General features: G+C 38.4%; 1 protein-coding gene across 16 annotated transcripts in view; it reads right to left on the bottom strand.

Moving 5' to 3' along the window:
• The window catches only part of KDM6A (lysine demethylase 6A), a 158390-nt gene that overhangs the window by 30645 nt on the left and 100433 nt on the right, over positions 1 to 27312 (bottom strand). For 4 of the 16 annotated variants that reach the window (XM_071565818.1, XM_071565833.1, XM_071565841.1 and 1 more), the window contains exons 9-19: positions 25124 to 25189; positions 23906 to 23999; positions 18639 to 18765; positions 15962 to 16060; positions 15257 to 15476; positions 14562 to 14696; positions 13964 to 14119; positions 13236 to 13331; positions 11224 to 11328; positions 10263 to 10658; positions 6646 to 7421 (exon numbers count right to left, since the gene is read on the bottom strand). In XM_071565818.1, the coding sequence (XP_071421919.1) occupies positions 6646 to 7421; positions 10263 to 10658; positions 11224 to 11328; positions 13236 to 13331; positions 13964 to 14119; positions 14562 to 14696; positions 15257 to 15476; positions 15962 to 16060; positions 18639 to 18765; positions 23906 to 23999; positions 25124 to 25189 (2270 nt within the window). The remainder of the gene's footprint in view (positions 1 to 6645; positions 7422 to 10262; positions 10659 to 11223; positions 11329 to 13235; positions 13332 to 13963; positions 14120 to 14561; positions 14697 to 15256; positions 15477 to 15961; positions 16061 to 18638; positions 18766 to 23905; positions 24000 to 25123; positions 25190 to 27312) is intronic. The other 12 variants (XM_071565826.1, XM_071565877.1, XM_071565906.1 and 9 more) reach the window with 7 other exon arrangements.

Raw genomic sequence — 27312 nt, 5'->3', positions numbered from 1 at the left:
AGTCCAACCCTTGGTTCAACTCCAGTCCCTTTACCAGATCATGGCACTCAGTGCCACGGCCAATCTCAGTTGAAAAACCTCCAGGGATGGGGAATCCACCCCCTCTCTGGGCAGCCCATTCCAATGCCTGATTACTCTCTCTGCAAACAATTTTTTTCTGATCTCCAATTTCCCCTGGCAGAGCTTGAGCCCATCGTGCCCCCTTGTCCTATTGCTGAGTGCCTGGGAGAAGAGACCAACCCCCACCTGGCCAGAACTTCCCTTCAGGGAGTTCCAGACAGTGCTGAGGTCACCTCTGAGCCTCCTCTTCTCCAGACTAAACACCCCCAGCTCCCTCAGCCTCTCCCCACAGCACTTGTGCTCCAGTCCCTTCTCCAGCCTCGTTGCTCTACTCTGACCTGCTCCAGCCCCTCAAGATCTTTCCTGAACAGAGGGGATGATACAAAGCATCTCCCTTCACCTAATGGCTTCACTTGAGCAGCTTTTATTAAGACAACACTTGTTTACATGAACAAAAAACAGTCCCCAGCATTTCTTTTTGCCCAATTCCGATTTTTATTGCAATGCATGACTTCTGAACCCCTACAAATTGCTTCCACCTTAAAAATCCCCAAACTTCCATATCTCTGATGCTCCTCTGTTCTTAAGCAACACACAAAATCCAAGCACCATTAACAGGTCTGGTTTTGCTGCTTCCCAATAACATCTCTCCTGTGACACCAAGAACTTCACTATTCTGCACTTCACTATTCTGCAGTAGCTCAATTATAGTCAGTCAACTCTTGTGCATTCCTTAATCCCAAACTACTACTAATTCCAGGTCTTTGGTGCTCTAAGGACAAATAAACCTGAAGGGTCTGAAAGATGCAACAAATGCCTTCTCTTAAACAAGACTTTTTTTCAACCAGTAAGCATTTGATGGAGAAGATTATTTAACAAGGAGACTTCTGAGGAATTTCAAGGCGACTTAGTAACATAAACACTCTGGTTTTGAAGTAAGCACATAGTAAACAGAGCCAAATGCAGAATAATAATGAGGAAAATAAAAATGATTAATCTACTGCTCCAGCTATAAAAAAACCAAGTCACATCCACCTGTTCCCACCTGTCAACATGTCTATTTTCCCCAAGAGAATACAACAAGACAACAGGGCAACAGATTGTATCAACTAAGTATTGTCAGACAGCAAAAAGAATATGCCAGAAGATAACAGAATATAATTATCCACATTGGAGATGAAGCCAGAATTAACATATCAAATAAAACAAGGTATGTATGTAACAACTGACATATATGAATATATTTAAGGCAAATGCAGTGCAGCTCCAATATATAAAAACTAATACTACAGGAAAACTTCCTACTACCTGTATATAAAGTTTATTCTAGCACAGGTGTTTGGAATTTTGTCTGGTTTGGGGTTTTTTCCCTTTAAAGAAAAAAAAATCAAATAATTAGGTTCAAGTTTTCTATCACTGATAGCTTTCCTGCATTTTTTACAGTAATTCTAAACATCAACCCTTTTGGTCACAAATTCAGTTTTAAGCCTCAAGATACCACTTACAGAGATAAACCCAAATGTACCCAGTACATTTTCAATTCTTTGCTTTTGCATTACCTTACTCTGTGTTAAAGTAAGGGTTAACATGCTGTATTGAAGTTCATAGTATCTGATATATTAATATATGAACTTCTTCTGTTCTACTATGTATAAATGTTGACTTTCAGCAGGGCTTTCAGCAGATTATCCTTCAATACTCTCTGTCCCAGACATTTTTCCCTGTGTCAATCATGCACACAACACCTGTGACAATTCTGCTGCTCCAGAGCTGTCATGTGCCTGTACATCCTCAAACTACAAATATTAAAACAAAGCAAGGTCTAATCAGCTGCTCAGGACACAGCTGGGACAGCCTTATCCTCAAATTTATGTATATAAACTCTCAGGCATGTAAGAACGGCAGAGGAAAAAACCCACTATTAATAAATTATATAGTGTTTATAGAGTTTATATAGTGTTTACAGACAGAACCTTTTCCCCCACAGGTAACCAGCCCCGGCACAGGTGAGTTACAGGAATGATGAGCACAACTGAATTTTCCTATCTGGGAAACTGGCTGGCTGCCTTTACACTTCAGCCTTACCCTAAAAATTTACCTTGTTGTCAGTTCCCATACAATTTCTAACAGACATACAGAGTTTCCAGAAAGCATCATTTGACCAGGAGAGATCCTGTCTGTAAACCTGCAAAAGTACTCCCAGCCCAGACTATGCACTTTTTGATCTCGGAGTTGCTAAAAAAAAAAAAAAGGTCTCTCTCTCCTCCACTTCTACCACTGCTCATCTTTCCTTATTATGCAGCTTCTCAGTCCTCTGCTTTGCTGAATGAAGGTGCAGACAGGCTGAAGAGGGAGCTCTCAATCTCTGCTCAGGAAGAAAGAAAGGAAAAAAGGCACATCTAACACTTTCTGAGCTGTCTGCAAACTACATGGGGCAAAGTATTATCTTACCCACCTTGAAAAATTACAGTATGTGAGCCTGGAAAAAAATAAGAACTGTACAAACCCAAGTGAAACAGTTCTATGAGCTTTACTTTATCTTGGAAATGAAGTATCACTAGGAATACAACACCTCCATCAATGAGCACAAAAGCAAAGCCTTGTACTAAATGTTGGTTTTAAGATTTTTATAATAAAAATGCTTTGTGTCTTCCCACTTAGCACAAACTGCAGATCTCACCTATAAAAACCCTGAAAACTTGTGTACTAAACCATCAAAATGCAACATTGGAATAGAGGGATACACTTTCCATTACTCTCCCAAGAAAGCCACATGCCAGTTCTGGGGACAAATCAGCTAAACTTCAAGGAAGAACTTAAAAGTCTGTAATAGTTTATTTTATGCCTATTAGAAGTGCACTCATCCTTACATCAGACAGCAAAGCTATTTTTACACTTCTACCATTGAGGAAAAACACATGGTCCCAATTAAAAACAAACAAAAAAAAGCTGTTAAGCTGTTAATTTTTATGAATGTCTACGAGTGTCACTTGGAAATGAACATTGTAATAGGACTTAATATTTGAAAGATGACAAAATAAGCTCCCTATAGACTTTTTCTCTCTGTTAGGCAATTTATCTTTGTAACAGATAGCTACAGAATGCTATACCATGGATCACTATTAGTCATCAAATCCCACAGCATTAGAAACTATTACCTCTCAATCACAGTAACAGATGCAGTGTTTTGGGTAGGAGATAAACATGCTTTTATACCCTTTTTTAACATCAAAAAGAGTAATCCTCAAAACCACCACACTTGCTATATAAAATATAGCAAACATATATACATACATATAAATATACATACACCAAATTAAATATTTTGGGGTAAAATATACTGAGATGATAAAAATTCCAACAAGCATTCCAACATAGAAAAATACAGGTAACACTCCAACTAAAAGAACATTAAACACAGTTTAATATGGAAAACCCAAAACATTCAATAACCACATGCTCATGATTAAAGTGACCTCTGTGAACTTTAAAGGCATCTGAGGTAACATTTTCACAAACACTGACAACTGTAAAACGTGGCTACAGAAACTACAGTGCTCTAAAAGGTCATTTCAATTCCTCAGCTTGTTTGGATTTCAAATAATTTTTTTTTGAGAAAGGGGGTAAATCTCTCCAAAGACTATGTAGAAAATCTACGTTCTTTGAGATGGTTTACACAGAGAAGGCTGTGAGCAGAAAGCACTAAATGTGAATTTGGTAATTTAATTACTATCTCCCAGGCCCCCTGCCAGCACAGGCACCAGAGATGAACACTGGCAGATTTAGCTGCAGCATTTTTAGGTACCACCACCCTCCTCTGCCACAGGCCACTGGCTACTGCAGAGGTGGCTGAATTTAGGCATTTCCATACCACTGTAGCTTACAGAGGAGTCTCTTTGCCACAAGTCATTGCTAAGAAATATTATCTGAACTCCTACAATTATCTGAACTCCTACAACCCAGCCTTCCATGCTCTGTGCCATCCTGCACTTCCAGCAATGCAGACACCTGAGAAAACACTATGGAATGTGCACAACCACTGCCAAGTTGTGTAGTGCCCAGCCCCACAGTTTGCCCTTATCTGTTATGCAGCTGATCTAAAATGATTCAGGGTTACACTGACTGAAGACAAAAGACAACAGCAACGTACCTGCTACTCAACTGAAACATGAGATGGACCAACACTTACACCCCTGAGGAGTCAAAACTATCTGCACTGCCACGTGACAGACTCACAACTTGTGGCAGGACTGGCTGCATTTCCAAAGAGGAATCCACCATACAACGAGCTCCTGTGCTCAAGCTGCAGGTGCTGAAACCATCACTATCAAAAAAGCCATCTCTGGTACAGAATTGAGGGACAAGCTGATGCAGCAGATGGCCTTGTGACCACTCAGAGGGACACCAACAGGCAGGAGAAATGGGCCAGCAGGAATCTCGGGAATTTCAGACAATGGGAAATGCCAAGTTTGGACAATGCTCCGAGGCACATTGTGGGATTCTTGGGGTGTCCTGTGTAGGTCCAGCAGTTGGATTTGATGATCCTGATGGGTCCCTTCCAACTCAGTATATTTTATGATTCCAAGTCCTGCAGCAGGGCAAGGATAACCCCTTGCAGTGGGACACAGGAAAGCAAAGATTTTTTTAACTTGAGGGGTGACCCAATACTTGAACAGCTTGTCCAGGCAGGTTGTGGAGTCTCCATTCTTGAAATTATACAAAACCTGGCTTGACGTGGTCCTGAGCAACCTGCTCCAGCCCTGCTGTGAGATGGAAGCCTGGATGAGATGATCTCCAGACATCCCTTGCTGCATCTTCCACCAAAATGTTCTGTGATTATTTATCAGTATTGCAATGAGAACACTGATCTGTAAGGACAGACTAAATCTGCATGACTTAATTGTACCGAGAAAAAAGATTTTCAAGAGCTTAATACCAGCACTGAATTTGATTGATTATTTTTAACATTCATGATTTTAAACATCTACACTGTTGCTGTTCCTTATCTAAGGAGAATTGTTTGTATTGCACCTTAAACTACATCTACATAATAAGTAAAAGAAAAAAATCCAAACAATGTATTTTTCCTTTTGTATGAGCTGTATCCAAGCTCCTGTACAGAAATTATGCCGTAAATCCCATGAAAAAGCTACATGTTTTGAAGAAATAAATTTATCTGACATTTACTGATATCATGTCCCTATTTCAGAGATCTTCCTTCTGTAAGAAAACATTAGAAGTAATATCATATTGATGTAACCATTAGATGAAATGGTCAAACCTTCTTTTTGTTTAAAATAGACCTTTCAACTATATTCTCTATAGTAGCCAGAGTTTCAGGAAAAAAATCCAAAAGTTTTGAGAGGAAAACTGAACATTGTACAAACTGATGTTATAAAATATTTCAATATTCCACTTATTTTAAAACTCTTCTGCTTTTAGAAGTCTGATACGTTGCACTCCTTTTAACTCAAAAACATTTTTATTTAGAGAGAGAGAGAGAGAGAGAGAGAGAGAGAGAGAGAGAGAGAGAGAGAGAGAGAGAGAGAGATCCTCTGGCCATCTGTACAATAGATTCACATTATCTGGAATAAGATTCCACAACTTTTCCATTCTGTTTTCCCTACACTGAACTATCTTTCCCATAGAAATCTGCATTGACAAGCTTCTCAAATAAAAGTAGACCTGGAATAATTACCATGGAGGAAGGAAACACATCTGTGGGGAAGCAGGTACAAACAGAAAGAAAACACAAGGCCCGAAATAGGGTCATCCAGAAAACATAATTGTGGATACCAAAGCCAGGAGGGACTGGTAATCTAACACGGAGGAAAGGGAGTATTTGGACCAGCCTGACAAGAGGTTACAAGGACTGGCTGCAAGTGCATCACACTCTTCTGATAGGTTCATACCACCTTGCCCTCTAGTTATCCCAGGATCACCCAGAAATCTGTCATCCTAAACAGCAAACAACTTCACTTGAAAATTACCCTGGTTTATGTCAGGCAGCTACTGAACCAACTAGAGAAAAAAGCAGTCCCAGGTCTGTGTTTGAATTTTACCATCAACTCGAGTATGATGAAATACAGAAATTCCATTTAAGAAGAAATGACTGCACATGTCTAGCAAAGTAAATGCTACTACAGCCTTTCAATTAAAAAAGCAATCTCAACAAATGCAATTACAACACAGGTTTTTACAACATTCGAAACCTGAAAGAACACATGTGCCACCTGCACCAGTTACTGCTTTTGTCAACCAGATCCTCAGTAAACTCAAATGCAAAATTAACAGAACTAGTGATTTTTTTTCCTAAACAATATTCTAAAAGATGCTACACTTACCACAGTTCTACACCAAGCTTCCTTAAACCAGCCCAGCTTTATTTAAGGTATGAGCAGCAATGCCAAAGGGCGAGAAGCAAAGTCAGGGTTCAAAAAACACCAAGCTAAACCCAGTGTTTCACCAACAGGACTAGTTACTTGTGATGCAAGAATGAACAGAGCAATTTCAACAAGGCACATGCTCCCTGCACTGGAGGTTATACTGTATAAGCTCCCTGTATGTAAGATTTCCAGCACTTACCGACATGCTTTTAGAACTTCTGCTGAGCTGGGGTATATGGACACCGACATTGATGGTATGAGCTGAGGACTAGGTTTGTGGCTAATTGGAGGAGGATCTGCTTTCATGGGGCTCTGAGAGTCCTCCAACCCCTCTCCGTTAACTGTATGTCCACTGTGAGGGCTGTTAAGGCTGGTAACACTGTTTGTGGTAGTCTGTTCAGTAGATTTTGGAGAAGGTGTTGCTGTGGAAATGGCTGAAGATGGTGAGGAGGCAACAGAATTCTCAGTCTTTGTATGAACAGCTGGATGAATGTTATTGACTTTGTCACAGGTTCCAGTACTCACATTGTTATTGGCTTTTCCCATCAACAAGGCAGAGAGCTGAGGATTGTCTGAACTAAGTAAACCTGGTGACTTAGAATCTCCATGGCTAGGGCTAGAAACAGCATCTGCCGTCACCTGATGGACATGATTAGGAAGTCCCTCTACACTGGCAGTGCTGTTTGGTGTCTCTCCAGAATGCCTGCTTGTTTCAGGCACTGCTGATGTGTTTCCTGAAGGCTTGCTCTCTTTGGTTAAGGTAATGCCTTGTTGTCCACCTGAGGTAGCAGAGTGAGAGGAGAGGTGATTGAGAGCAGCCCCCTGTGTCACTGAATTGCTAGGCGTGGCAGGATGTCCATTCTGATTCTGAATACCAGTGCCAGCTGCCTGGAGATGCTGGGAAGGCCCAGTGGAAGAGAGAGGTCGTTCACCATTAGGACCTGCCAAATGTGAACTCTGACCTTTGTGAAGCCCCTATGAAGGAAGGAAGGAATGAAATTAGAATTTAATATCAACCCAAATGGTTACATACAGTAATTATCTGAATGTTAAAAAAGCCCTCCCTTGGCTTTACAAACCCTCAGACTTGAGCTATGTGGAAAAGCAGACACAGGTAAAGCAAGAGAGATGCAGCAACATTAAAATCCACACCAAAACAGCAACAGAAAACCCCCCACCAGACTTTGCCCCCAAATTCTAGAGAATTATAGCCATTATTCTAATGTGGCAAATGTTACAGGAACAGAGAATTTAAGTAATCACAAGAAATTCTCACCATGAACTCTGCAGTGTGTGATTAAATTACAACACTCAAATTTCACACAGAAAAATTTGCCAGAATACTATGGAAGAGGCCTGTTTAAAGTGTTACACTACCTATACAGTTAATAAAATCTGTACAGAAAGTACTAAAACTGACAATTAATGCAATGTGAATAAAAATTAACATAAGAATTGGCTATATATTAGTTTAAGTCTAACATGTAAAGTTCACGTGAACAAACACCCATTTCTCCATCCTAGAGAAAAAAACTTTTAAAGAGATGACTTTGGATTCTTAAGACATTTAAGAATCATCAAGGCACATCAGTTTTGATTTTAATACAAGTAGGCTCATGCTGCTCTTCCAAACAAGCCTTTCCAACTTTTCCCTTTCTTCTGTCATTTAAATCCAGTGATCTGCACTGTTATGTGCTCAAAAGATTTTATGCAGATTTAAGTAGTTTCTCTTTCAGGAATCAAATTTTAAACTGTTTTCTCACACACTTCTCTTTTGCTATTGAGCAGACAGATGGGCTCAGGTACCTGAGTTGATTTTAATGAAAAAGAACAGAGTATAAATCAAAGTAAGGCAATCAAACCATTCTGACTCCACTGATAACCACCCACTTTCTAAATAAGTAGCAGTCAGTGAATTTCATTCATTTGCAACTTTAGAAATCTATTGATACATAGCAATGAAAATATATAGTTTCTTGCTAGTATCTGACATGGATATTTTAAAGAAATGCTGCTATTGATCATTAACTGGACACAATTGAAATAACACCTCTTAGAAAGCCTAAGCCTTGACATTAACAGCACAAATCAATTGTACCATGCAAAGAGCTGTTTCCTAATAAATAGTATATATCAATGACTGTAAAGCTGATGCTTACATAGCTGATTTCTGGGTAACAACTACTATGTTAAACATTTCATTATAGATTTTCAAACCTACAATTACATTGTTAGATGTTTAAAAGATTCCTTAGCTTTGAGCCAATGTAAAAAACTTGGTGATTATTTGTAACTGAGATTTTTGGAAAGGATCCACTTTGCAGGGTCCCAGCTGTGATGGAAGTTTCCTTCTAGTCTGGTTTTCACTTGTCTTTCAGAAGTGTTGCTACATGTATTATAGGCAAAATGTTTTTGTTAATTACAAACTGCATTATGCATGTCACACCTGTACATGTAATTTCTTAATTCATCTATGTAGCTTAATTACTGATAAACAGTTCTTTTAAATCAAGAGTTCTTCTGGTACCTGTGGAGAATGTTACAGACTCAGAAACTCTGCTGAGACCTTGTTTTCTGAATAAATGCCAAAAAAAGATAAAATGGGTACAGGGAATGGCAGCACAAGCTTTCTCTGCAGCAGGTACCCAGCCTTTCCAACACCTTCATCTCCTGTTGGAAAGTGGCCAACTCCTATTGTGATTTATTGCTTGCCTACTTTCTGGAACAAGCACGACAGACACCCAGCACGAAGCAGATACTTCTCTAGCAACTGCAGAACTTCTTTTATACAGAGTAAACAGAGAGGTGAACTCTCTAATTAAAGCAAGAGGTGGTGAGGTGAACACAGTTCCACATCCCCCTGCCATGTTTATAAATCATGTAAACAGCACTACCTGTATAGTGGAAACTTACAAATCCTAATACTGTTTAGTTTTGAATATCCATGTTTTACATAAGATGTTTTACTTTCTTCTCAACCTTTGCAATGCATGTGCAGTTAAGCATCTGTGTATGTCTGTATCAAAGCCCACTCTCAATTCTTTAGCATTAAAGTAACATGCAATATTAATTGAACAAGACATGCATGAAGTTTTGAGGAAGAAAACAATACTGCATCAACTGTATAACCCATCTGGTAAAAGTGAATTGAACCATTAAAGTATCTTCCTACAGAGTTCCTGAATGTTACATCCATAAGGTGTGTCTTTGAAGAGAGACAATTAGGCTGGAATTTTAAAAAAAAGTTCCATCTTCAGTTCTAACACATGTACACAGAACACCCTCACTCACACAGTTCAATCCCTATGGATTTTAACTGGCATTACAGTATTTTTCTGCAAGTACCTCTATGTTACTGAGTGCTAGATATAATTTTGAAAGATCATATGGGAACAAAATATGGTAATGATTACATCATGGCAACAATGTAATGTCAAAAATAACGACAACATTCAGCTTCCCATGAAATATGCACATTCCTCCTACATGGAAATCAAAGTCATGACATTTCACATTAAAGAAGCAACAAAAAGACATACAAATATTCCTTTTCAGAAACATTTCTGCAAAGGTAGGTAGCTGAGCAGTACATGGAACTGCCCTCTTTGATTTATGATCATCTCCTTTATCCTGAAAGGAGCTGATGGAATACATAGATTTTTAACAATCAAAGTAATGTAAAACCCAGTGTTTTATTTGCATCTAGGTCACCAACTCTAGGGAACAGAAAATGTGAGTTTACAAATGAGTGACTTCAAGCAGTGCCTTGTCCCTGAAGCCTCCATAGTGTCCCCTAGGAGCAAACTGAAGCTGTACCTGAGTGGAGTTAGATAGTTGGTTTTTCCACGGCTCCTCTGCGCTGCTGGTCAGGTTTGTGCGGTTATGAGGTAGAGAGAGTGCGTTTTGCTGCAGGTAAGGCACGTTTCCATTACTTCCACTTTCTGTTATGTGATTATTGCCTATCAAAATAGTGTCTGTACTACCCAGCGTTCTTGCTGTGCTGCAGGGAATGGGGCCTGCTGGGAAGGGTCCATTAGCCAGAGGCTGCCCGGGGCAGGCGGGACGGATTCCACGCTGAGCGACGTTAGGCACTCTGGTCAGAGCAACCTGCGGCTGCTGACCAGAGACAGAGTTTGTAGGCAGTGATGAATCAGCTGTTGGCCCGTTAGGAATTCCAGTAGATCGTACCTGTGCAACTCCTGTTTGTCTCATCTAATGGAACATGAACAAAGCACAAGAACATTGGCTCCAGAACTTAGAAACTAAGGATCACACAATGTTTCTGTACTTCATTGCACCAGTCAATCCCAATTTTATACATCTCACAGCTGCTTTTGAGAACCAGGATGGCTGTTGTGCTCATACAAGTGCTGAGTAAATGTTTAAGGTAAAGCTATGAACACACTTTCCTTCTGGGCCCTTCAGTGTGAGTGTTTTACTGCAGAAGTTGGACACAGAGAGAAATGAACCACGACAGGAAGGAGATGCTGCAATTCTGCTTACTACAAGTATGTATTTTTCAAAACTGCTTTTAGATGTGTCCACTCACTTTAGTTTGAAAGTGTGGCTTGAAAACTTTTACATTACCTGGCAGCCCTATAATAAAACACAGCCAAACCCATTATGTTTCAACCACCAATCCACAATTATCCTTTATACAAAAAGAGATAAATTAACGTAATGCAGCTAAAGGGGTGAGAACTCTGCAAAAAAGAAATTCTTCAGAATTCAAGAAACACAACAGATACCATTGGAGAAAAAATATTTTTGTTCTCACCTGCTGGTGTTGCTGCATCAAGACAAACTGACTCTCCAGCTGTTCCAGCATAAGTTTCTGTGCTGGATTTAGATTATTTCGGTTTGCACGCAGCTGTTCCAAGTGCTAAAAAAACAGCAGTGTGATTCAGAATTGTTAATATTGCATGGGTTTTAAAATAACTTTCTTGCATACAATACTAGAAAGTACCCATGAAGACAACACTTGTAAAGCTGAAATCAACTTGAGGTTTCTGTTGCAGACTCAAACGTCTTTCCATACACTATTCTGCAATCAAACCTTAATAACAGTTACTAAAACTAAAGAGACTCCAAATTATTTGAGAGTATAATTATTACCACACTAAATGTGTTGGTACTGTAAAAGAAAACTACATTCAAGCATGATTATATGGATTTTTATCATAATTATGTGTATTTTAACACCTTTTTGTCCTGTGTTCTTTTTATTAATACTGTTCATCATGAATTAAACCTATAGTCACACATGAAAACTTCTCCAGAAAATATGAAAAACAAACTCAGAAAACTATGTAACTTAATTACAGAGAGCAGTATCCTAAGTGACAATACTGATCTTGTTTGCAGCTGATAAATTTAACTACCTATTACCAAAAATATGATCTCTGTGTTCATTTTAAACTACTCAGCACACCCCATCATTCCACCAGTGAGTCTGCTGCTGTTAAATGGTATGACTTAAAAAGAGGATAAAGATGATCCATGCCAAGCTTGCTGGATTATCAGTAACTTCCATTCTGAAGTCCCTCTGGAGGGGACTGCAATGAATAAGGCTTATATACATGTATGTATATATAACATGTCACATACATCCAGCCTCTGAGCTGCCACTTTTGGAAAAGTGACTTTGAAGATGTAACAAAGGTTTTCTTCACTCTCCTCTTTTATCATGTACTTTTGGTTCTCCTATTCATATATGCTGGAATTTTGTCAAGCTGTTGCCAGCAAGTTCAGTAACTGTACTTAGATAGAGAGGTCTGCTTTGAGGAGGAAGTTGGATCTGGAAAAAGGTGAAAGTAAATAGGGGAAAAAGTAGTAGGATACAAAATAAGCAGAGAGAATTAATGAGAATGCTTGGAGAGAAAGAGATCCAGAGGAATGACTGAGGAAGGACCAAAGCAGTGGGGAGGTGGGAGGAAAAGGGAGGGGAAAATTGTACAGTATAATAAAGCCAATAGTGTTCAGACAGAGAAACAGCTGAAGAACTATATTGGAATTGAGGAGAACACTGCTCAGTCAATCAGAATGTCTTAAGCCTCTGCATTGTGTTCCCTTCTATTTTTCTTTGCATCAAAAGCAGTATCAGCATTACATGGATAAAGGTTTCCAGCTAGGCCTGACTCTCAAAATATGGAATTCCTCCTGAAGCTCACAGCACTCCCTAATGAACTGGAGAGACAACAAAATACCACAACACAATAGACCTGAAATAAGATTTCCAAACTAAAATCTATCATTTCATATAATTGTATTAGATGACATGAAAGACAGAAAAGCAGCACCAGATTCCATTTGAGTAACTGCATTTTGTAGGATGTGCTTGTTTGTTTATGCAGTTTGATATGAGAAGCTACCTCAGAGAAAAAAGGATGGTATTGCAACACTTCTACACCTCTTTCAATATCCCCCACATTCCAGCAACTCACAAAACTCACTTGGCACACAAGTGTGACAATTTGCATATCTGTCTTTAAAACATCAGAGGAAAATAGAGCTTATGTATGTTCTTACTTTATAAATTATGGAATTCATACAATGTAAGTGTTCAGTTTCTGCTAAAGATCATTTATTTTACTACAGAACTAATCTCACCTAGAGAAACCATAAATGTTAAAACAACTTGAACTACATCCTGAGAATTATTTGGGAAGCATTTCACACTCAATTTCAGAAATGTGAAACTGAAACATGTCCTAGATTTATTTTTTTTTACAGGAAGAAGGAAAGGGACACAAGAATATATCAGAGTTTCTGAAGATCTTCCATACCTACCTGTAATTTCTGTGGTGTCAAGCACCAAGAATGAATTTGTTGCTGTACAGGAGGATGTGACACTGTATGGCCACTGCTCCAGACATCTGAAGTATTCTGAGAGAAAACATTACATTAAAATGTGTGACTACCAAAGGGTCACCCTAATTTCTTTTACTATCTAGATTTCATCTTACTTATGAGAGAACCAGTCATTGTTTCAAGGATAACAGTATAAACAAAGCATAAACTAACATACATCAATCTCATTCTACCATTCCCAACAGTATCTGAGGAAAAAGTTAATGATACCCAATATTATAATGAGAAACAAGCAAATCAAATTATGCAATTAGCTTAAATGTATGCTACTTTTATAACTGAATACTTTATCTACTGTAACACTATTACATGATGATGAAACACTTGAATTCTAAATATAAGCAAAGGCAATAGACAGGATGACATGATTGTCTCCCTCTCCATCATCAGACTACAACTGCACTTCTTCACTGACACAGCTATGACTGCAGTGCCCCTGATCTGCACTGCCCTTGGCACTTCCTCTCTGAACTGGAATCTTATTGAACACATCACTGAAAAATGTTTTTTAAAATTTCTAAAAACATTCCCCACCTTGATGCCAAAGGATTAAAATTTACAGGCACGAATTCTGTGCATGCTGCATCATTTGAATACATATTTCCATAAAATTTTGGTAGGGGGCTCCAGTTCATTGGAATATATACCTTTGTTGGACTAGATGTTCTTTTCCTCTTGGCAGGACTGGTCAGGTCATCTACTTGGCTAGAAGGAATCATGTGTAGTGGCAAGGATTGCTGTGAAATTGGTGTTTGAGTGAGGCCTAGTACAGGTTCAGTATTTGGATGATGAGGTTTACAAGCCTAAGAATCACAGAAGGAAGACAAAAATATGGTTCTATATATTCTTAATGCTTTCTTTAAAATTTTATAATTTTAACAGCCCCCATACATTAAAAGGGCCGAGTAGATTTTCTGAAGCTGATCTCAATAACTGAAAAATCAGTTTCCATATGGTCATCAATGGAGGAATGTGTACCTTTCACGGGATTATTAAACCACTGCAGCATTTCTATTTAAGATGAAATCTTTTAAAATCATGAAAATCCACAAAGGTTCTAAATTGGTACCCCCATATTTCTCCCACATTGTAGGGAGCTTCTTGATCTAATATCCCTCTGCAAATAAATCAAAGGCCTCTTTTAAATCAAAGCCAATCCTGTGCTCCATAAAATAAGCTTGACCACTACCGATTGTAAAGAACCCTTAAAGCTGGGCACCTGCAGAACATAACCCAACTTCTCACCTGCTGTGCTGTGTTCATGGCACCCTGCCTGGAGGTAAGCTCTGCGGGGATTGGTAGGCTCCATGCCTCCTCAATACTAGGAAGTAATTTAGTTTTATTCTGTAGACTACCTTGTGGAAGGTTACACAACTGAGCCTAGGAAAAATTATGTAAAAAGCAAATTTAACACAAGCCTACTTTAGTAAGAGCAAGTCCATGAAATCTTCCTAAATGCTGTAGCTAATTATGTCTTAAAGAGAGGATAGATTAAAATTTCGGGTTTTAGAAAGGTGCTAAGTATAGAGGGTAACCAGAATATAAACCTTTGTGAGAATCAGAACAAAGATGAGCTCTGGATTCAGAGGTCTCATAATTCCTTTTTTCTGAAATTGCAAACAAGAGTGAAAGAGAGTGTGTGCGAATTCTCACTGTATGTTATGAGAACTTAAAAATGTAGACAATACAAAGAAAAAAAGCAAAGTGATGTAAAACATTATGCTCTGATTAAATGTGCAAAATAGGGTTTATAAGGAATTAAGTTCCACTTAAAAATGAAGAAATAAAATATTACAGGCTATGATATGCTTACAGTACACATGAAAACAGGTTATTCACACCACAAACAACTGCAAGTTAAACTTGTGTGTCACTTCTCCCCTCCCCTCTGCTGTGTATTTGGAAGAGTATTTCCCCCTTCTTAAAAACATTAGTTTTACCTGTAAATACTTTATCCGTGCTGCAAGTGCAGAGGTATTACTACAATTTTTGCTCCTAGTTGCATTTAAGTAGCATTTAATGGCATCCTGAGGCTGGTTGCAGGACTCATAGAGTGTGCCTAGGTCCATCCAGGCTGCAGCATGGCCATGGTCCAATTGTACAGCACAGATATAGGCCTGTAAAGCATCCATAGGCTGATTTTGCTGTTGGTACAGCACACTGAATAGAAAGATTAGTAAAGTCGAGAATTAATAACATGGTCAAAATACAAACAACTCAAATATACATAAACCATCCCCCCCAACCCAATCCCTTAATAAATTTTGGCAACATATAAACTACAGAAACAACACAGAAAATTTTAACATGCAAAATTTATCTATAGATAAGATATTCAGTATTTTAAAAAACTGGGAAAGCAAAAACAAATTCATGATGTGGCACTGAGTGCCATGATCTGGTAAATGGACTGGAGTTGGACCAAGGGTTGGACTTGATAATCTCTGAGGTCTTTTCCAACCCAATCAAGTCTATGATTCTATGATTATTTAAACTTCAAATCAGACAAGTCTGACAACATGAAGGTATAAATAAAAAAGCTTTACAGTCCCTATGAGTGTACAAAAATGTTAAAAAGCTGATATTCTTTATTTACATATATTAGCATGGAATTATATCACTGTATTACCCTGAATCATTCTTACCCTATAGAACACCATGTATCTGCACTTGCTTCTGATTTATCAATAGATTGCCTATAAGATATAAAGGCATCCTGAACTTTCCCAATACTTGAATAGCACCTGGGAGAAGAAAAAAAAAACTTTGGTAATATTTATAGAAGGTAATCATTGAAGATGGCTTACCAAGACTGATCTGATAAATGTTAAGTCATGCAAACACACACTCATCATTTGCTATTTCTGAATGCCAGACACAAGGAGACAAACATCTTAACATGTACTACTAATTATTTATCTGAGAAGTATACCAAAACTACTTAAACCCTAGATTACTGCATTTTAAAAAACAGTCATATCATATTTGAAAGACTTATATTTGTTTCGTTTTTGATACCTTATCAGTCGTAAGAACAATATTTATCTACAGATATCACTATAAAGAAACAACTAAGTTACCTATTTTATCAAACACATGGTTATAAAACTTAATGTTCTACAGGACAGAATTATTGGGAGATATTGACCAACCCAATCAGGATGGTTCCTGATTGCCTGGGAAGCTTTTTATGTGCATTTCTTGCATCTCAATAACATTCAAGTAATGAACAACAAACCAGTTACTTGTACTGCACATATAGAGCACCAAATTTTTGAAAAAATATGCTAGTCTGAATTTTTTTGTAATTTCTTACTTTAATATTTTTCACATACAAATTCAAAGGTGCCATGGCATTAAAGAGAGCTACAATTAGACCACAGGGAGTAACACCTACTGTTTCAAAATTAAAAGCCTCAAAGAAAGCCAAGATCAATTATCTATGTATACATATTTAATAGTTAAAGGTACAATAGCTGTGCCTTGTACTGTTTGTAACAAGTTTCACTGTTGTAGAAAGAACTGACAACTTTGAAAACACAAATAACAACAGAAAATTTATTTTAGTAAAAATAAAAACCAAGCAGAACAGTACAGGCAAATGTTTGTCAAACACACTACATTATTTCAGGTATTCTTGAGGCACAGTAGGAAAGGAATACAACAAAATATAGTATTGCATTAAGTCTGAATACAATGTTTCTGAAGATCTTTTCAATCACAGTCTAACCCAATTTCCAATAGACATGTTTCACTCTGGTTGTTATCAAATACATAAAGCCTCTCATTGGAACAGCACTAACATTGGGCCCCAACAAAACTCAGGGTCATGGAGTTTTGCCACTGGGACAGAAGGGTAGTGGTGACATGTTTTTGAAAGGTGGGTTCAAACCAACTTACTATCCAGTCTGGACAACCAGCAGGGGAAGGAATAACACAAGGGAATACACGAGGAAGAAAAGAGAGTAAATGCACAACCCCACAACACACTTTCTTTCCTCTTCTCCTGCCAGGGAGAAATGGGGCACAGAAACATTTTCGCTCCAGTCCTCCCTGTAAAGTGTAAGAGATGCTCCAGCTACATTTTCTGCCCCATTTCCTGCGTTTCCACTCCATTTCCTGCCCTTCCCCCCCACCTGCACTGCCCCAGGATTCACTGTGGCCAGTGTAGGCTGGGGCTCTGCAGGAGCTGGGGCTCTCCAGCTGCAGCACAGAGTTCATGGAGCCTCCTCTGTCCTGCTGCCTGAGAACTCAACCAGCTCAAGACATGTGGAATGGAACTACTTAAGAAAAAACAGGGTTTCAGCCCAGTGGAAGATCAGATGAGACAGATGATCCCTGGTGTATTTTCCCTTTTCCCTCCACGTGACCCTTCACACTCAGTGCTGTGTTCCTCCCTCAGCTGCACACTGAAGGGCCCTATCTTACAGAATGGCTGGAAGATTATACTGAGCATGACAAAACCAAGAACAGGTTCCAGTATTATGTGACCAGAATCTCCAAGAATGTCACCTGGAAGATACTGAGCCTAGGATAGTATTTTCATTTTTGCCTCATTCTTTTCTGATGTATTTCTCAACAGAACTGACCTGTTCACATACGGACTTGAATTGTCCTCAAAGCTTTCCCCCAAACCTGATTACAAGAGTAACTGCTGGTTTGTGTGAAGTACTCTATTTTCTTAAAAAGGTGGCCAAGAAAACTCATCAGATTGATACGACTTACATCTGGGAGTAAATTACTTTTCAAGTAAAAAATACTGTCTCAAAGTACATAATTAACAGAACACTTAAATAGAACTATCTTGGCCTAATGTGCAGTTAAAGTGTATGACCTTTATAAACGGATGTATAGCTAGGGAAATATCTGTACTTTAGTGCAAAAACTGACTGAGATTAGGAGGGGGATTCTGAGAAAATAAAAAGAGAAAGAACTGTGAAAAAGGTACAAACAACATTCACAGACCATTTACAAAAAACAGAGAGAATGGAAGATGTGGGAGGAGGAGGAGGAGGAGAAACAGGTAAAACCAGGCAGGGCATATTCAGATTCCTGTAAATGTGCAGACTGAATAGTAACTACAAAAAAATCAGGATCACTTGGGTAACATAATTCATTTCAACTTCTAATCTATATTCATCCCAAGTATGTTAGCACCTTGTCTTTTTATGCACTTCCCAGAAAATTTAAGACTTCAGCACATACATATATCCTTTCCCTTCACTTTTCTTCTGAAAGGATTCGGAGGAAAAACCCACAACAATGAGCATCCTCAAAAAACTTTACAAATCTAGTTACAGTGTTTATAAAGCCTTTTCTCACCTTCCAAGGAAATACCAGGATTGACCAGAATTTGGATCTGCTTCTAGAGATTTCTGGAGATACTGAATAGCATAGCTTTCCTTGGTTGCCTTGTCTCCAAGCTGATCCACGGTGTGATGCATCCAGCCTACAAGAAGAATCCATAAATGGTAGAAGTGCAATTCCCCAAGGACATTTAATATTTTGGCACAGCAGGATATTCATAGCATTAGTGTGTCTTTAAAAATAGGAATATCAAACAATAAAATCACTTACATATAATATTATGAATGAAATTTTTAATTTTAAAGATCTATACTAAAATTACAGGACAAAAAAAGACCTAAAGTTAAAATCACATTCATGTACTTTTAAAGCGTTTTTTTGTTTAAATAATTCCTACGAGATTAGTAGCATAATTATGAACTGCTTAATCTTCTACTACAAAAAAATAAACCTGAAAATGTTAACTCTTTCCTCCTCTGAACACAGACACCTTTCCTGACACTGAGAAATGCCACCCTGTCACACATATCAATTATGTAATAAATACAGCACATGTAACATCTACATATTATGTTGTTTACTCCTTTTCCTCTAAATCCTCCTATTTGCCCCATGTCTACATTTGGACAAAGAATTTTCACATCTCCACTTAAATCTTCCTTGTATTATTGTCATTTCAGCTTCATTACAACATCCTTCCCGTTCCCCTTGACAAATGCCATCACCTCTCATCTACAGAACAAATTCATCCAACCACACATCATGTTCTTTCAAAGGCCTTTTCTTCCTTCATTACATTAGACATCCCCAATCTGAAGGCCTCCTACAATCCATTCTCCCAAATAATATTTTACATGCTATTAAAACACATCTCTGCTTTAGCACTGATGCCTGGCTTGGTTACCAGTTTAAATAAAGTCCCTTCATCATCATCTTCTCAAGCTGCTCCTCATCTGCCTCTGTGCTCAGAGGGAATTCCTTCAAGCAGCCACAAAACCACCTCACTGCTGTCCATGCAGTGAGTACAAACAAGGGAATCCTCTGTGGCAGGCAGCTGCCTTGCTGAAATCACTTCATACCACAGTGCTCAGCAATGTCTTGCTGTTTGCTCAATATCCATGTATTTGTCTCAACAATCCACTGCTTTTCTGCCAGTACTTGTAATATGTAACATGTGACAAAGAACTGTCCCTATGTGTTTACAGTGCTCCACCCATAAATGGCCCATTGTGGAACACTATGATACCAATTTCATAAAATACTCAGGGTTTATATAAAGCTCTTATTACCTACAGAGCTGTAGACACACCTGCACTGTATGTCCATTGAAATCCCCTGTGAGCTAAACTTCAGCACCCTATGCTTATCTGAGCTTTTTGATAAAGTCTAACTACAAGGTAATACCACTCAAATGATCAGATCAGATTCAGATCTCATCTGAAATTCCAAAGTAGGCCAGACTGAGAACTGAACTGGTAAGTATTTGTAGTTTTACTTCACTCTTTGTAATTAGACTATGCCTTAAGTATTTCGTTCTACCTGTTCTATACAGCTTGTTTTTTATTCCCTGGGCTCACAATTGTTTCCAGACACCACAATACTCCTGCAGACTTCCAAGCTTTAATACAGGCAATCTAAAACAAGATCACATCAGCTGAACATCATCTGCCTGAGGTGTTCTAAGAGGAAACTGGTCACAAGCAGAAGTTCGAATATTTCATGGACTGCAAGAAATGTCAGGTTAGAAGTCAAGTGGTTGGAGTACTGAAAAAAAAGTACTTTATTCTGACTGAGATCAATCAAGTCAAAACCCTACCAATCAGGGGGGAAAAAAGGAAGTAAAAGAACACAGGGATTTTTGCAGAGATACAACATACACAGCTTTTTGTCGTGAATTTCATAAACAAGCTATGATTTTGATTCAAATCCCAAGTCTCTGATGTTCTTAAGAATACAGAAAATACTCATGCCCTAAGAAAAAAAGGCTTATGTGAGGTTGGTTGTTGGAATCCACTTGCGTAACTGTTCATTAAGGATATATGTATCAGATGCTGTGCCAGGCAAAGCCTGAGATAAAGATAATAGTTCAGGGATTACAAACAAGGGTAAAAAAAAGACATTAAACAACTTCCCGCATCTTTGAAAATGTTGTGTGCCTATTTTATGTTTCATCAGAACCCTGTTGGATTGAAAGATAACGTATCTTCAGGAGATCTTTACTGAGGTTCACTGATAAAGAGAACAAATCTATTTCTAGGAGATAGAACCAGCAATTCCTATCTGGTTTCACTGCTGAAACGCGTGCTGATTCCCAGTTTTATCTTTCTGTGCAGGGAGGTGAAATAGGCAGAAAGCAAGAGAGGGAGAGCAAACAAAAGTTTGCCACTAGAATAGCACAGGTAAAGGAAACTGCACCTCTTGGTCTTCTGCATAAAGTGAAATATGTACGTAAGGAAGGTGGTGGAAAATTCCTGGCAACCTGTGCAGTTTCCCATGTGAAAGACCTAACTCCCAATTCCTAACCCACATATTGACTGCTCTTGCAGTCTTGGGGCATTTTTAATACAATACACAAAACCAAGGACTTTGCCCATACTTCCCAAATGTTCATGCTCTTTTCCAGGTCTTTACAATCTCATTTGGAACAAATTCCTCTGCTGTGCTCGTGGTAGAGGGGCCTTTTTAGTGCTTATCAATCACTCTTGTGCTGAACTTGTGGCAATAGTTTTTCCCCAGAAAACATCATTGTCTCTGAAGAGAAGAAGCTCTTCCCCATTTCAGCACCTCGTGGTGTCTCATCCAATTACATGGACATCATCTAGGAATGTCCCTAGACAAAAATTATTGGGAGAGCAATCTGGGAATCTCTAAGCAGATGTTTGTGCTGGTTTTACACTCTTCCTTATGCAACAGCTGAGTAAAACTGGAGAAGGAATACCAGGACAAATCTGATCTTCAGTCTCACTAATGTAATGTAATTTTGGGCAAAGCGGTGAAGAGAATTGTTATCTGGAAAGAAATTGTAAAGGCAAAAAAAATGAGAAACAAACTGCTCTTATCCAACTGTAGAGATCTTACTGTTACATCTACCTGAACAAGTCAGCACAAATCAGCTCAAAAGGGATGTGTTTATCTGGGAATCACAGGGCTCTCCTCCAGTCACAGCTTTGGAAACTAGCTACAGGAGCAAAGACACTAATAATTCTCTCACAAGCCATCTGAACTTGCCTAAATTCTGTCTCAATAAACATTAACTAGCTAAGGAAAATAAACAAAGGCTGTTTTGATGCCCAAACTGATTTTTCTGTAAGAGTAATAAAAACCCTAAAAAAATAAATATTTTGACTGGGTTTTGCAAGCAGCATCCTGGCAGATGGCAGGTATTTTCTTCTATTATTTCCTCTAAGCAGCAGTGCACCACCTGGACTGTGCTTCCTGAGGAGGTGTTTTTCTTACCAGCTGCTAAAGACTAAATCTGCAATAAACACCACACTGGTAAATCCCACTGTTAACAGCGAAGAGCGAAAGAAATGGTATTATTCCTTGAATAAGGGCAGCCCCATGGTGTAAAGGAGAGCACTCTGGACTCTGAATCCCAAGGTCCTGAGTTCGAGTCTTAGTAGACACTGTCCCCACGGCAGTTAAAGCCTCCCTGCCATCCCATCCCGTCAGATCTCGGATGCTCAGCAGGGTCAGCTCCAGTTAGTACTGGGTGCTGTGACAGTCCCGAGGACTTCACTGTCACTGTCCAAGCTCGCTCGGCCGTGGCAGATGGACCTCAGGACTTAAACAGTAGGGCCAGTTCTGTACACGCTGTGCCTCACCTAAAACATCCACTGCACAGGCTGGAAGGGCACACCCATGTGGGGAGAGCCCTTCCCAACTCTTCATTCGCAAAGTCTGGCCATACAATACCTGGAATGTTCTGGGTAAGACCACTCTATCCCTTTCCCCACACCACAAAACTGGGTCACCTGTGCTGACTGAATAAAGAGAGTTAATCCAGTTTTCAGACAGCAGCCAATTCTCAGTCACTGCTCTTACTGCTCGCACAGAGACCTGTGGCAGGATTTTATGAACACAGCCATGTGCCTTTGCTTCTATTGTGGCAACACACATCAAACAGAGCTGAAAAAGAAGTGGTCAGCTCTTTTAAGAGGGCTGTCTTCCACTGATCAGATGTACAGCCCTTCTGGATGAAACTGCTGACAATCTGTGCTTGGTCACATAACACCAAGCTAAAAACAATTCAAAGGGCTTACTGAAATATAAGCAACGTCGTCCTGTGATAGCAAAGAGAGCAGCACCCAGAGCCCTGCAGAGAACTCCTCCCACATTTTCATTTATGATTCACACAGAAGACTCAAAATTAGCCCACTAATTCTGACGTTTTGTCACAGCTGACAAATTATCCCACTCCAAATTCATACACAACCTGCATCACAGAGTAAGAAAGCATTGTGGCCATAACTTGGTGCCAGTTACAAATTTGAGTTAAATGACCACTATGTAACGGGGGAAAAAAAATAAAAATGGGCATAAGCAGGCTAAATTAATATTTAGAATAATAAATTAGATGAAGAACATGGAGGAGGTGAATGAAGAAGTTCTGCACTGGGTTGAACAATTTTAACAAAATATTCTGGAAATATTTTATAAGGTATATGGAACACAAGTATTTTATCCTACCCATTAGAAATCCTGGTCTAAAAATTATTTAGCAGCTTTCTATAAATATAGAAAATGACAATTTCTTAAAAATATTTCCTTTTCACTTTTAATGTGTGTTCTTTTTTCGAATCTGATGATAAACCTTTTAGTTAAAGAAATAGGTTTTCATTACATAGTATAACTATAGAGAAAGAAAAGGTGAATTTTTCAGTTGCCAAGTTCTTCCAGTCTGCAACAGAGAAGAGTATTTTGGTTTACTGCATTTTGCCTGGCTTTTCAAGGGATGTTACTGGAGGCAGAACAGAGAACACAGAACTCCAACTGCTGCACTTTCTCTGAAAGACCATCCCCTCATTGCCCAAAACCTGTCACACACGTACTTGCATCAAGTCCAAGAGCTTTTTAATTTTCTAAGTTTAATTAAATTATTTCCCTCCTCTCTTATTTACTTAATTATCTACGGTTACAGATTCTATTTTGGGTGAAAAAATCTCACGTATCATACTCAGTGTGTCTAAGACTCGCTTTGGAAATGGAGCCTTAAAAATCACTGCTGAAGGCAAAGATGGAAAAACGAAACACAGAGGAACATAGAAGTTAATTTTACATACCTAACTGCTGTAAGACAGTTGCTTTTACTTGTGCAGGAAGGTTTTCGATCTGCAAAAGCTGTTCATAAGCTTCCTTTGCAGAGTGATACTTTCTCTGCAAAAGGAAAAAAGTAAATGGATTAATCATAGAGCTTACAACAGATCACCAATAGCAACGATTTCACAGCACTGACAGCACACAAACACATTGACAAAAATTCTAGAATTTTTTTTGCATACAGTGCATATGAAAGCTTTAACGAGTGACGTGTATATATGGTAAGAGAATAACTTCCATAAATATAGTATTTAATATAAATCTGAAAATAATTGAGAGAAATTTGAAAATTATCAAATTTGGTCCACTCCTCATACATGTATTATGCTTCTAACACTAAAATGAATATTTTGGTTTTAAGGGGAATGTGAGTATACATCAGAGAAAACCCTACACAAATTCCTCCCAGGAAATTTGTAACAGGAACGAAAATCATCAGTAATTGGTGGCTGGTATAATCTTGCCTCCTTCCTTCTTTTGGAATATTTGAACTGCCTCTTTCAACATATTTGTTGTCCTGGTAAGGGTCCCACTATATGGAGAATTAAAACGATTATGCTTAGATAATGAAGGTATGTAATCTTATTATCTGCTATATAGTCTTAAAGCCCAGGAACACTCAATTCTTAACTCCCTACACAAACAGGTGTTGCTACAGAAAACACATTTCCAGGTTAGGACTGGGATCTTTATGGACTTCTCTGAACAACAGGAGCTGTTTTGTATGTATTAAAGGTTAAGGCTTTCCGATAGATGAATTATTTGGTAATAATGTCACCATCTACCTTTGCATTCCCTAACGATAATTGTTTAACAGTGAATGTATTTTAAATGTTCAGTTCTTCTGTTCCTCCTCTACTGCAAATATGCTTTCAGATAATTCAAATATGCTTTCAGATAATTCAACATTAGGCTCCATCCAGGCAACCAGATGAAGAGCATATTAAAACAAATGGAGCCACCTCAATGCAAATGATTGTGGCTCAGTTACATTTGTTTTAAGCATGGAGTGTACAGTAATGAGTATTGGTGTTTTAAAAGGGACTCTAAACAATATAAATACCTACTAGAAGTTAAAAATGTAATTAGGTTCTTGAAATCTTAAAATCACAAATAACAACTCAGGTAATTTTAAAACCTTATTCTAGTCAGGAAGAAATATTAAAGCAGCAATTACATACTTTCAAATGGAACAAGGGGAAGTTGGTAGGAAAGATTTTTAATTGGTGTTCATGAAATGCAGACAACTGGTAAGAAAACAAATAATATAAATAAATAAAATATCCATGTCCAGCAAAAAAAAAACAATTAGGAAAAAATCTTAAATTTAGCATTGGGAACAAAATCTGTAGTTTATGACTATGAAGGATAAGCAAATGAACTCTGTAGAGCATGATAGCAGAGGCAGCAATCCAGATGTCAAAGTGGTAAATGTAAGTGCCTAATATTCACATTTTGAAAAAGATGTTCACATGCCTGGGAGGATTCTATTAAAATAGAGCATGTTTTTCAGATCGAGAATATTTCTTACTTTTATTTCATAGAATCAGAATGGTTTTGGGCTGGAAGGGACCTTAAAGATCACATAATTCCAACTCCCCTGCCATGAGCAGGGACACCTTCCACTGTCCCAGGTTGCTCAGGACCTCATCCAACCTGGCCTTGGACAATTCCAGGGATGGGGCAGCTTCTTTGGGCAGCTGTTCCAGTGCCTCACCACCCTCACAGGGAAGAACTTTTCCCTTATACCTATATGTTAATTCCAAAGATCCAAAGTCCTTGATGTTTGGCTGCATTGTGAATGGTCTTTGAAATGAAAAAGGGGAGGAGAACCAAACACATCTGTCTTTAGACAACACATAAGCTTCCTCACTGCCACAGATGAGGTAAAAGAAACTGGCATTAAACATCCACAAAAACTCACTGCTAATCCTTATCAGCACCAGGCTCATCTCTTGCTCATAGGCTGGCAACCCATCACTTAAACTCCAGTACTGGGGTACTTAATTAAGGAATGAATTAACTTTTACATTAGTATTAGAGAGTAGATAATTCCAAATACATGGAGAATTTAAAAAAAACACCTGTTTCATTGTGTTCTGTAAAAGAAACCAAGCAACCAGCCTGTCCCCAAATCCTCTCTTCATTGTGTCAGAGGTAATACCCAGAATGAAGTCAGGGCCCTGGTGGTTCTCAGTTTCTCAAATTCCAGAAAACAAGATACTCTCCCAACAGAAGCAAAACAAATCAAACAGCAGAATCCACCGAAACCTTTTTGCTCTGGCTTGCCATAAAATAAAGTTCCTTCTGTCTGCAGCTGTCAGTCAGAAAGCAGTGTCACACCAACATGTCAGAGGTGCTCCAGTGCCCGGAAAGAAATCTGGATGGTGGCCAAATAAGAACCACAACATTCCAAGAAGTTGCTTAATGGTGCTTTGGGATGGGAGATTTCTGTCCTGTCATACAGCTTTGCACCAAAAGCATTCAAAAGAAAAGTGTTTTGTTTATCAGATCTGTATCTTTTATTAATGTATAGATGCCCAAGGCCATTTTTCACTGTGTCATCAAAAGAGCATTTACATCATCAAGCTACTTTCCAGCTGACTGAAAACAGTTTATGTCTGTCAGCCATTTCAATTGTAACAGGTTGTGTTTTCACATCACATCCCTTCCTCAGTCATGTGATACTTAAAAACGTGACAGAAGGGCACAAAATCTAGATTATACAACCAGTCAGTCAAATTACAAATATACAATAGCTGTTTCAGTAGCTTCTTGGTTTTAATTTACTTGTGTTCTGGAAGCTCAGGAGTGTTCTCTAATTTCCCAAGAGATTCACCTAGAAAACTGCAGGATAGGATTTGATATAGCATTAACAAGCTTTATGTGCCGTTGACCTCAGATCCCAAATGTCACATATCTTCAGTTAACTTTGAAAACTGAAAAATTTTTGAAATTTCACTTGAATTTAAAAATAATCATGTCAAATATGATTAAAGGGCACCTGGGCAACTGTCTGGAATTGACTTTGTGTGTGTGTGTGTGTGTCTGTCCGTGTCTGTGTGTCTGTGTGTGTGATACAATGTGAATGTATATGAATGAAGAAAGTACCTATTTCTGTAGCAATACCTGACTTCTTAAATATAAATATAATGTCATACATTTTCCAGAAAGTTGTATTTTGTGTTTTTGTTTTGTGCACCCAGTTACTCAGAATAGTAACAGTTAAGTTTATTAAAACAGCTGCTCCATTTTATAGCATGACAGTCCACATACAAAGTATTTTTAACGTAGCCACAGCAAATAAAGTTTCTTCAGTGATTCAAGACTTGAGTCTAATTTTACCAAAGCCTCTATAATGTGAATTTCA

The sequence above is a fragment of the Pithys albifrons genome, chromosome 1 (assembly GCF_047495875.1).
Source record: "Pithys albifrons albifrons isolate INPA30051 chromosome 1, PitAlb_v1, whole genome shotgun sequence".
Classification (NCBI taxonomy): Eukaryota; Metazoa; Chordata; class Aves; order Passeriformes; family Thamnophilidae; genus Pithys; species Pithys albifrons.
The sequence above is the reverse complement of the archived record's forward strand: the minus strand, read 5'-3'. Positions and strand labels throughout refer to the sequence as shown.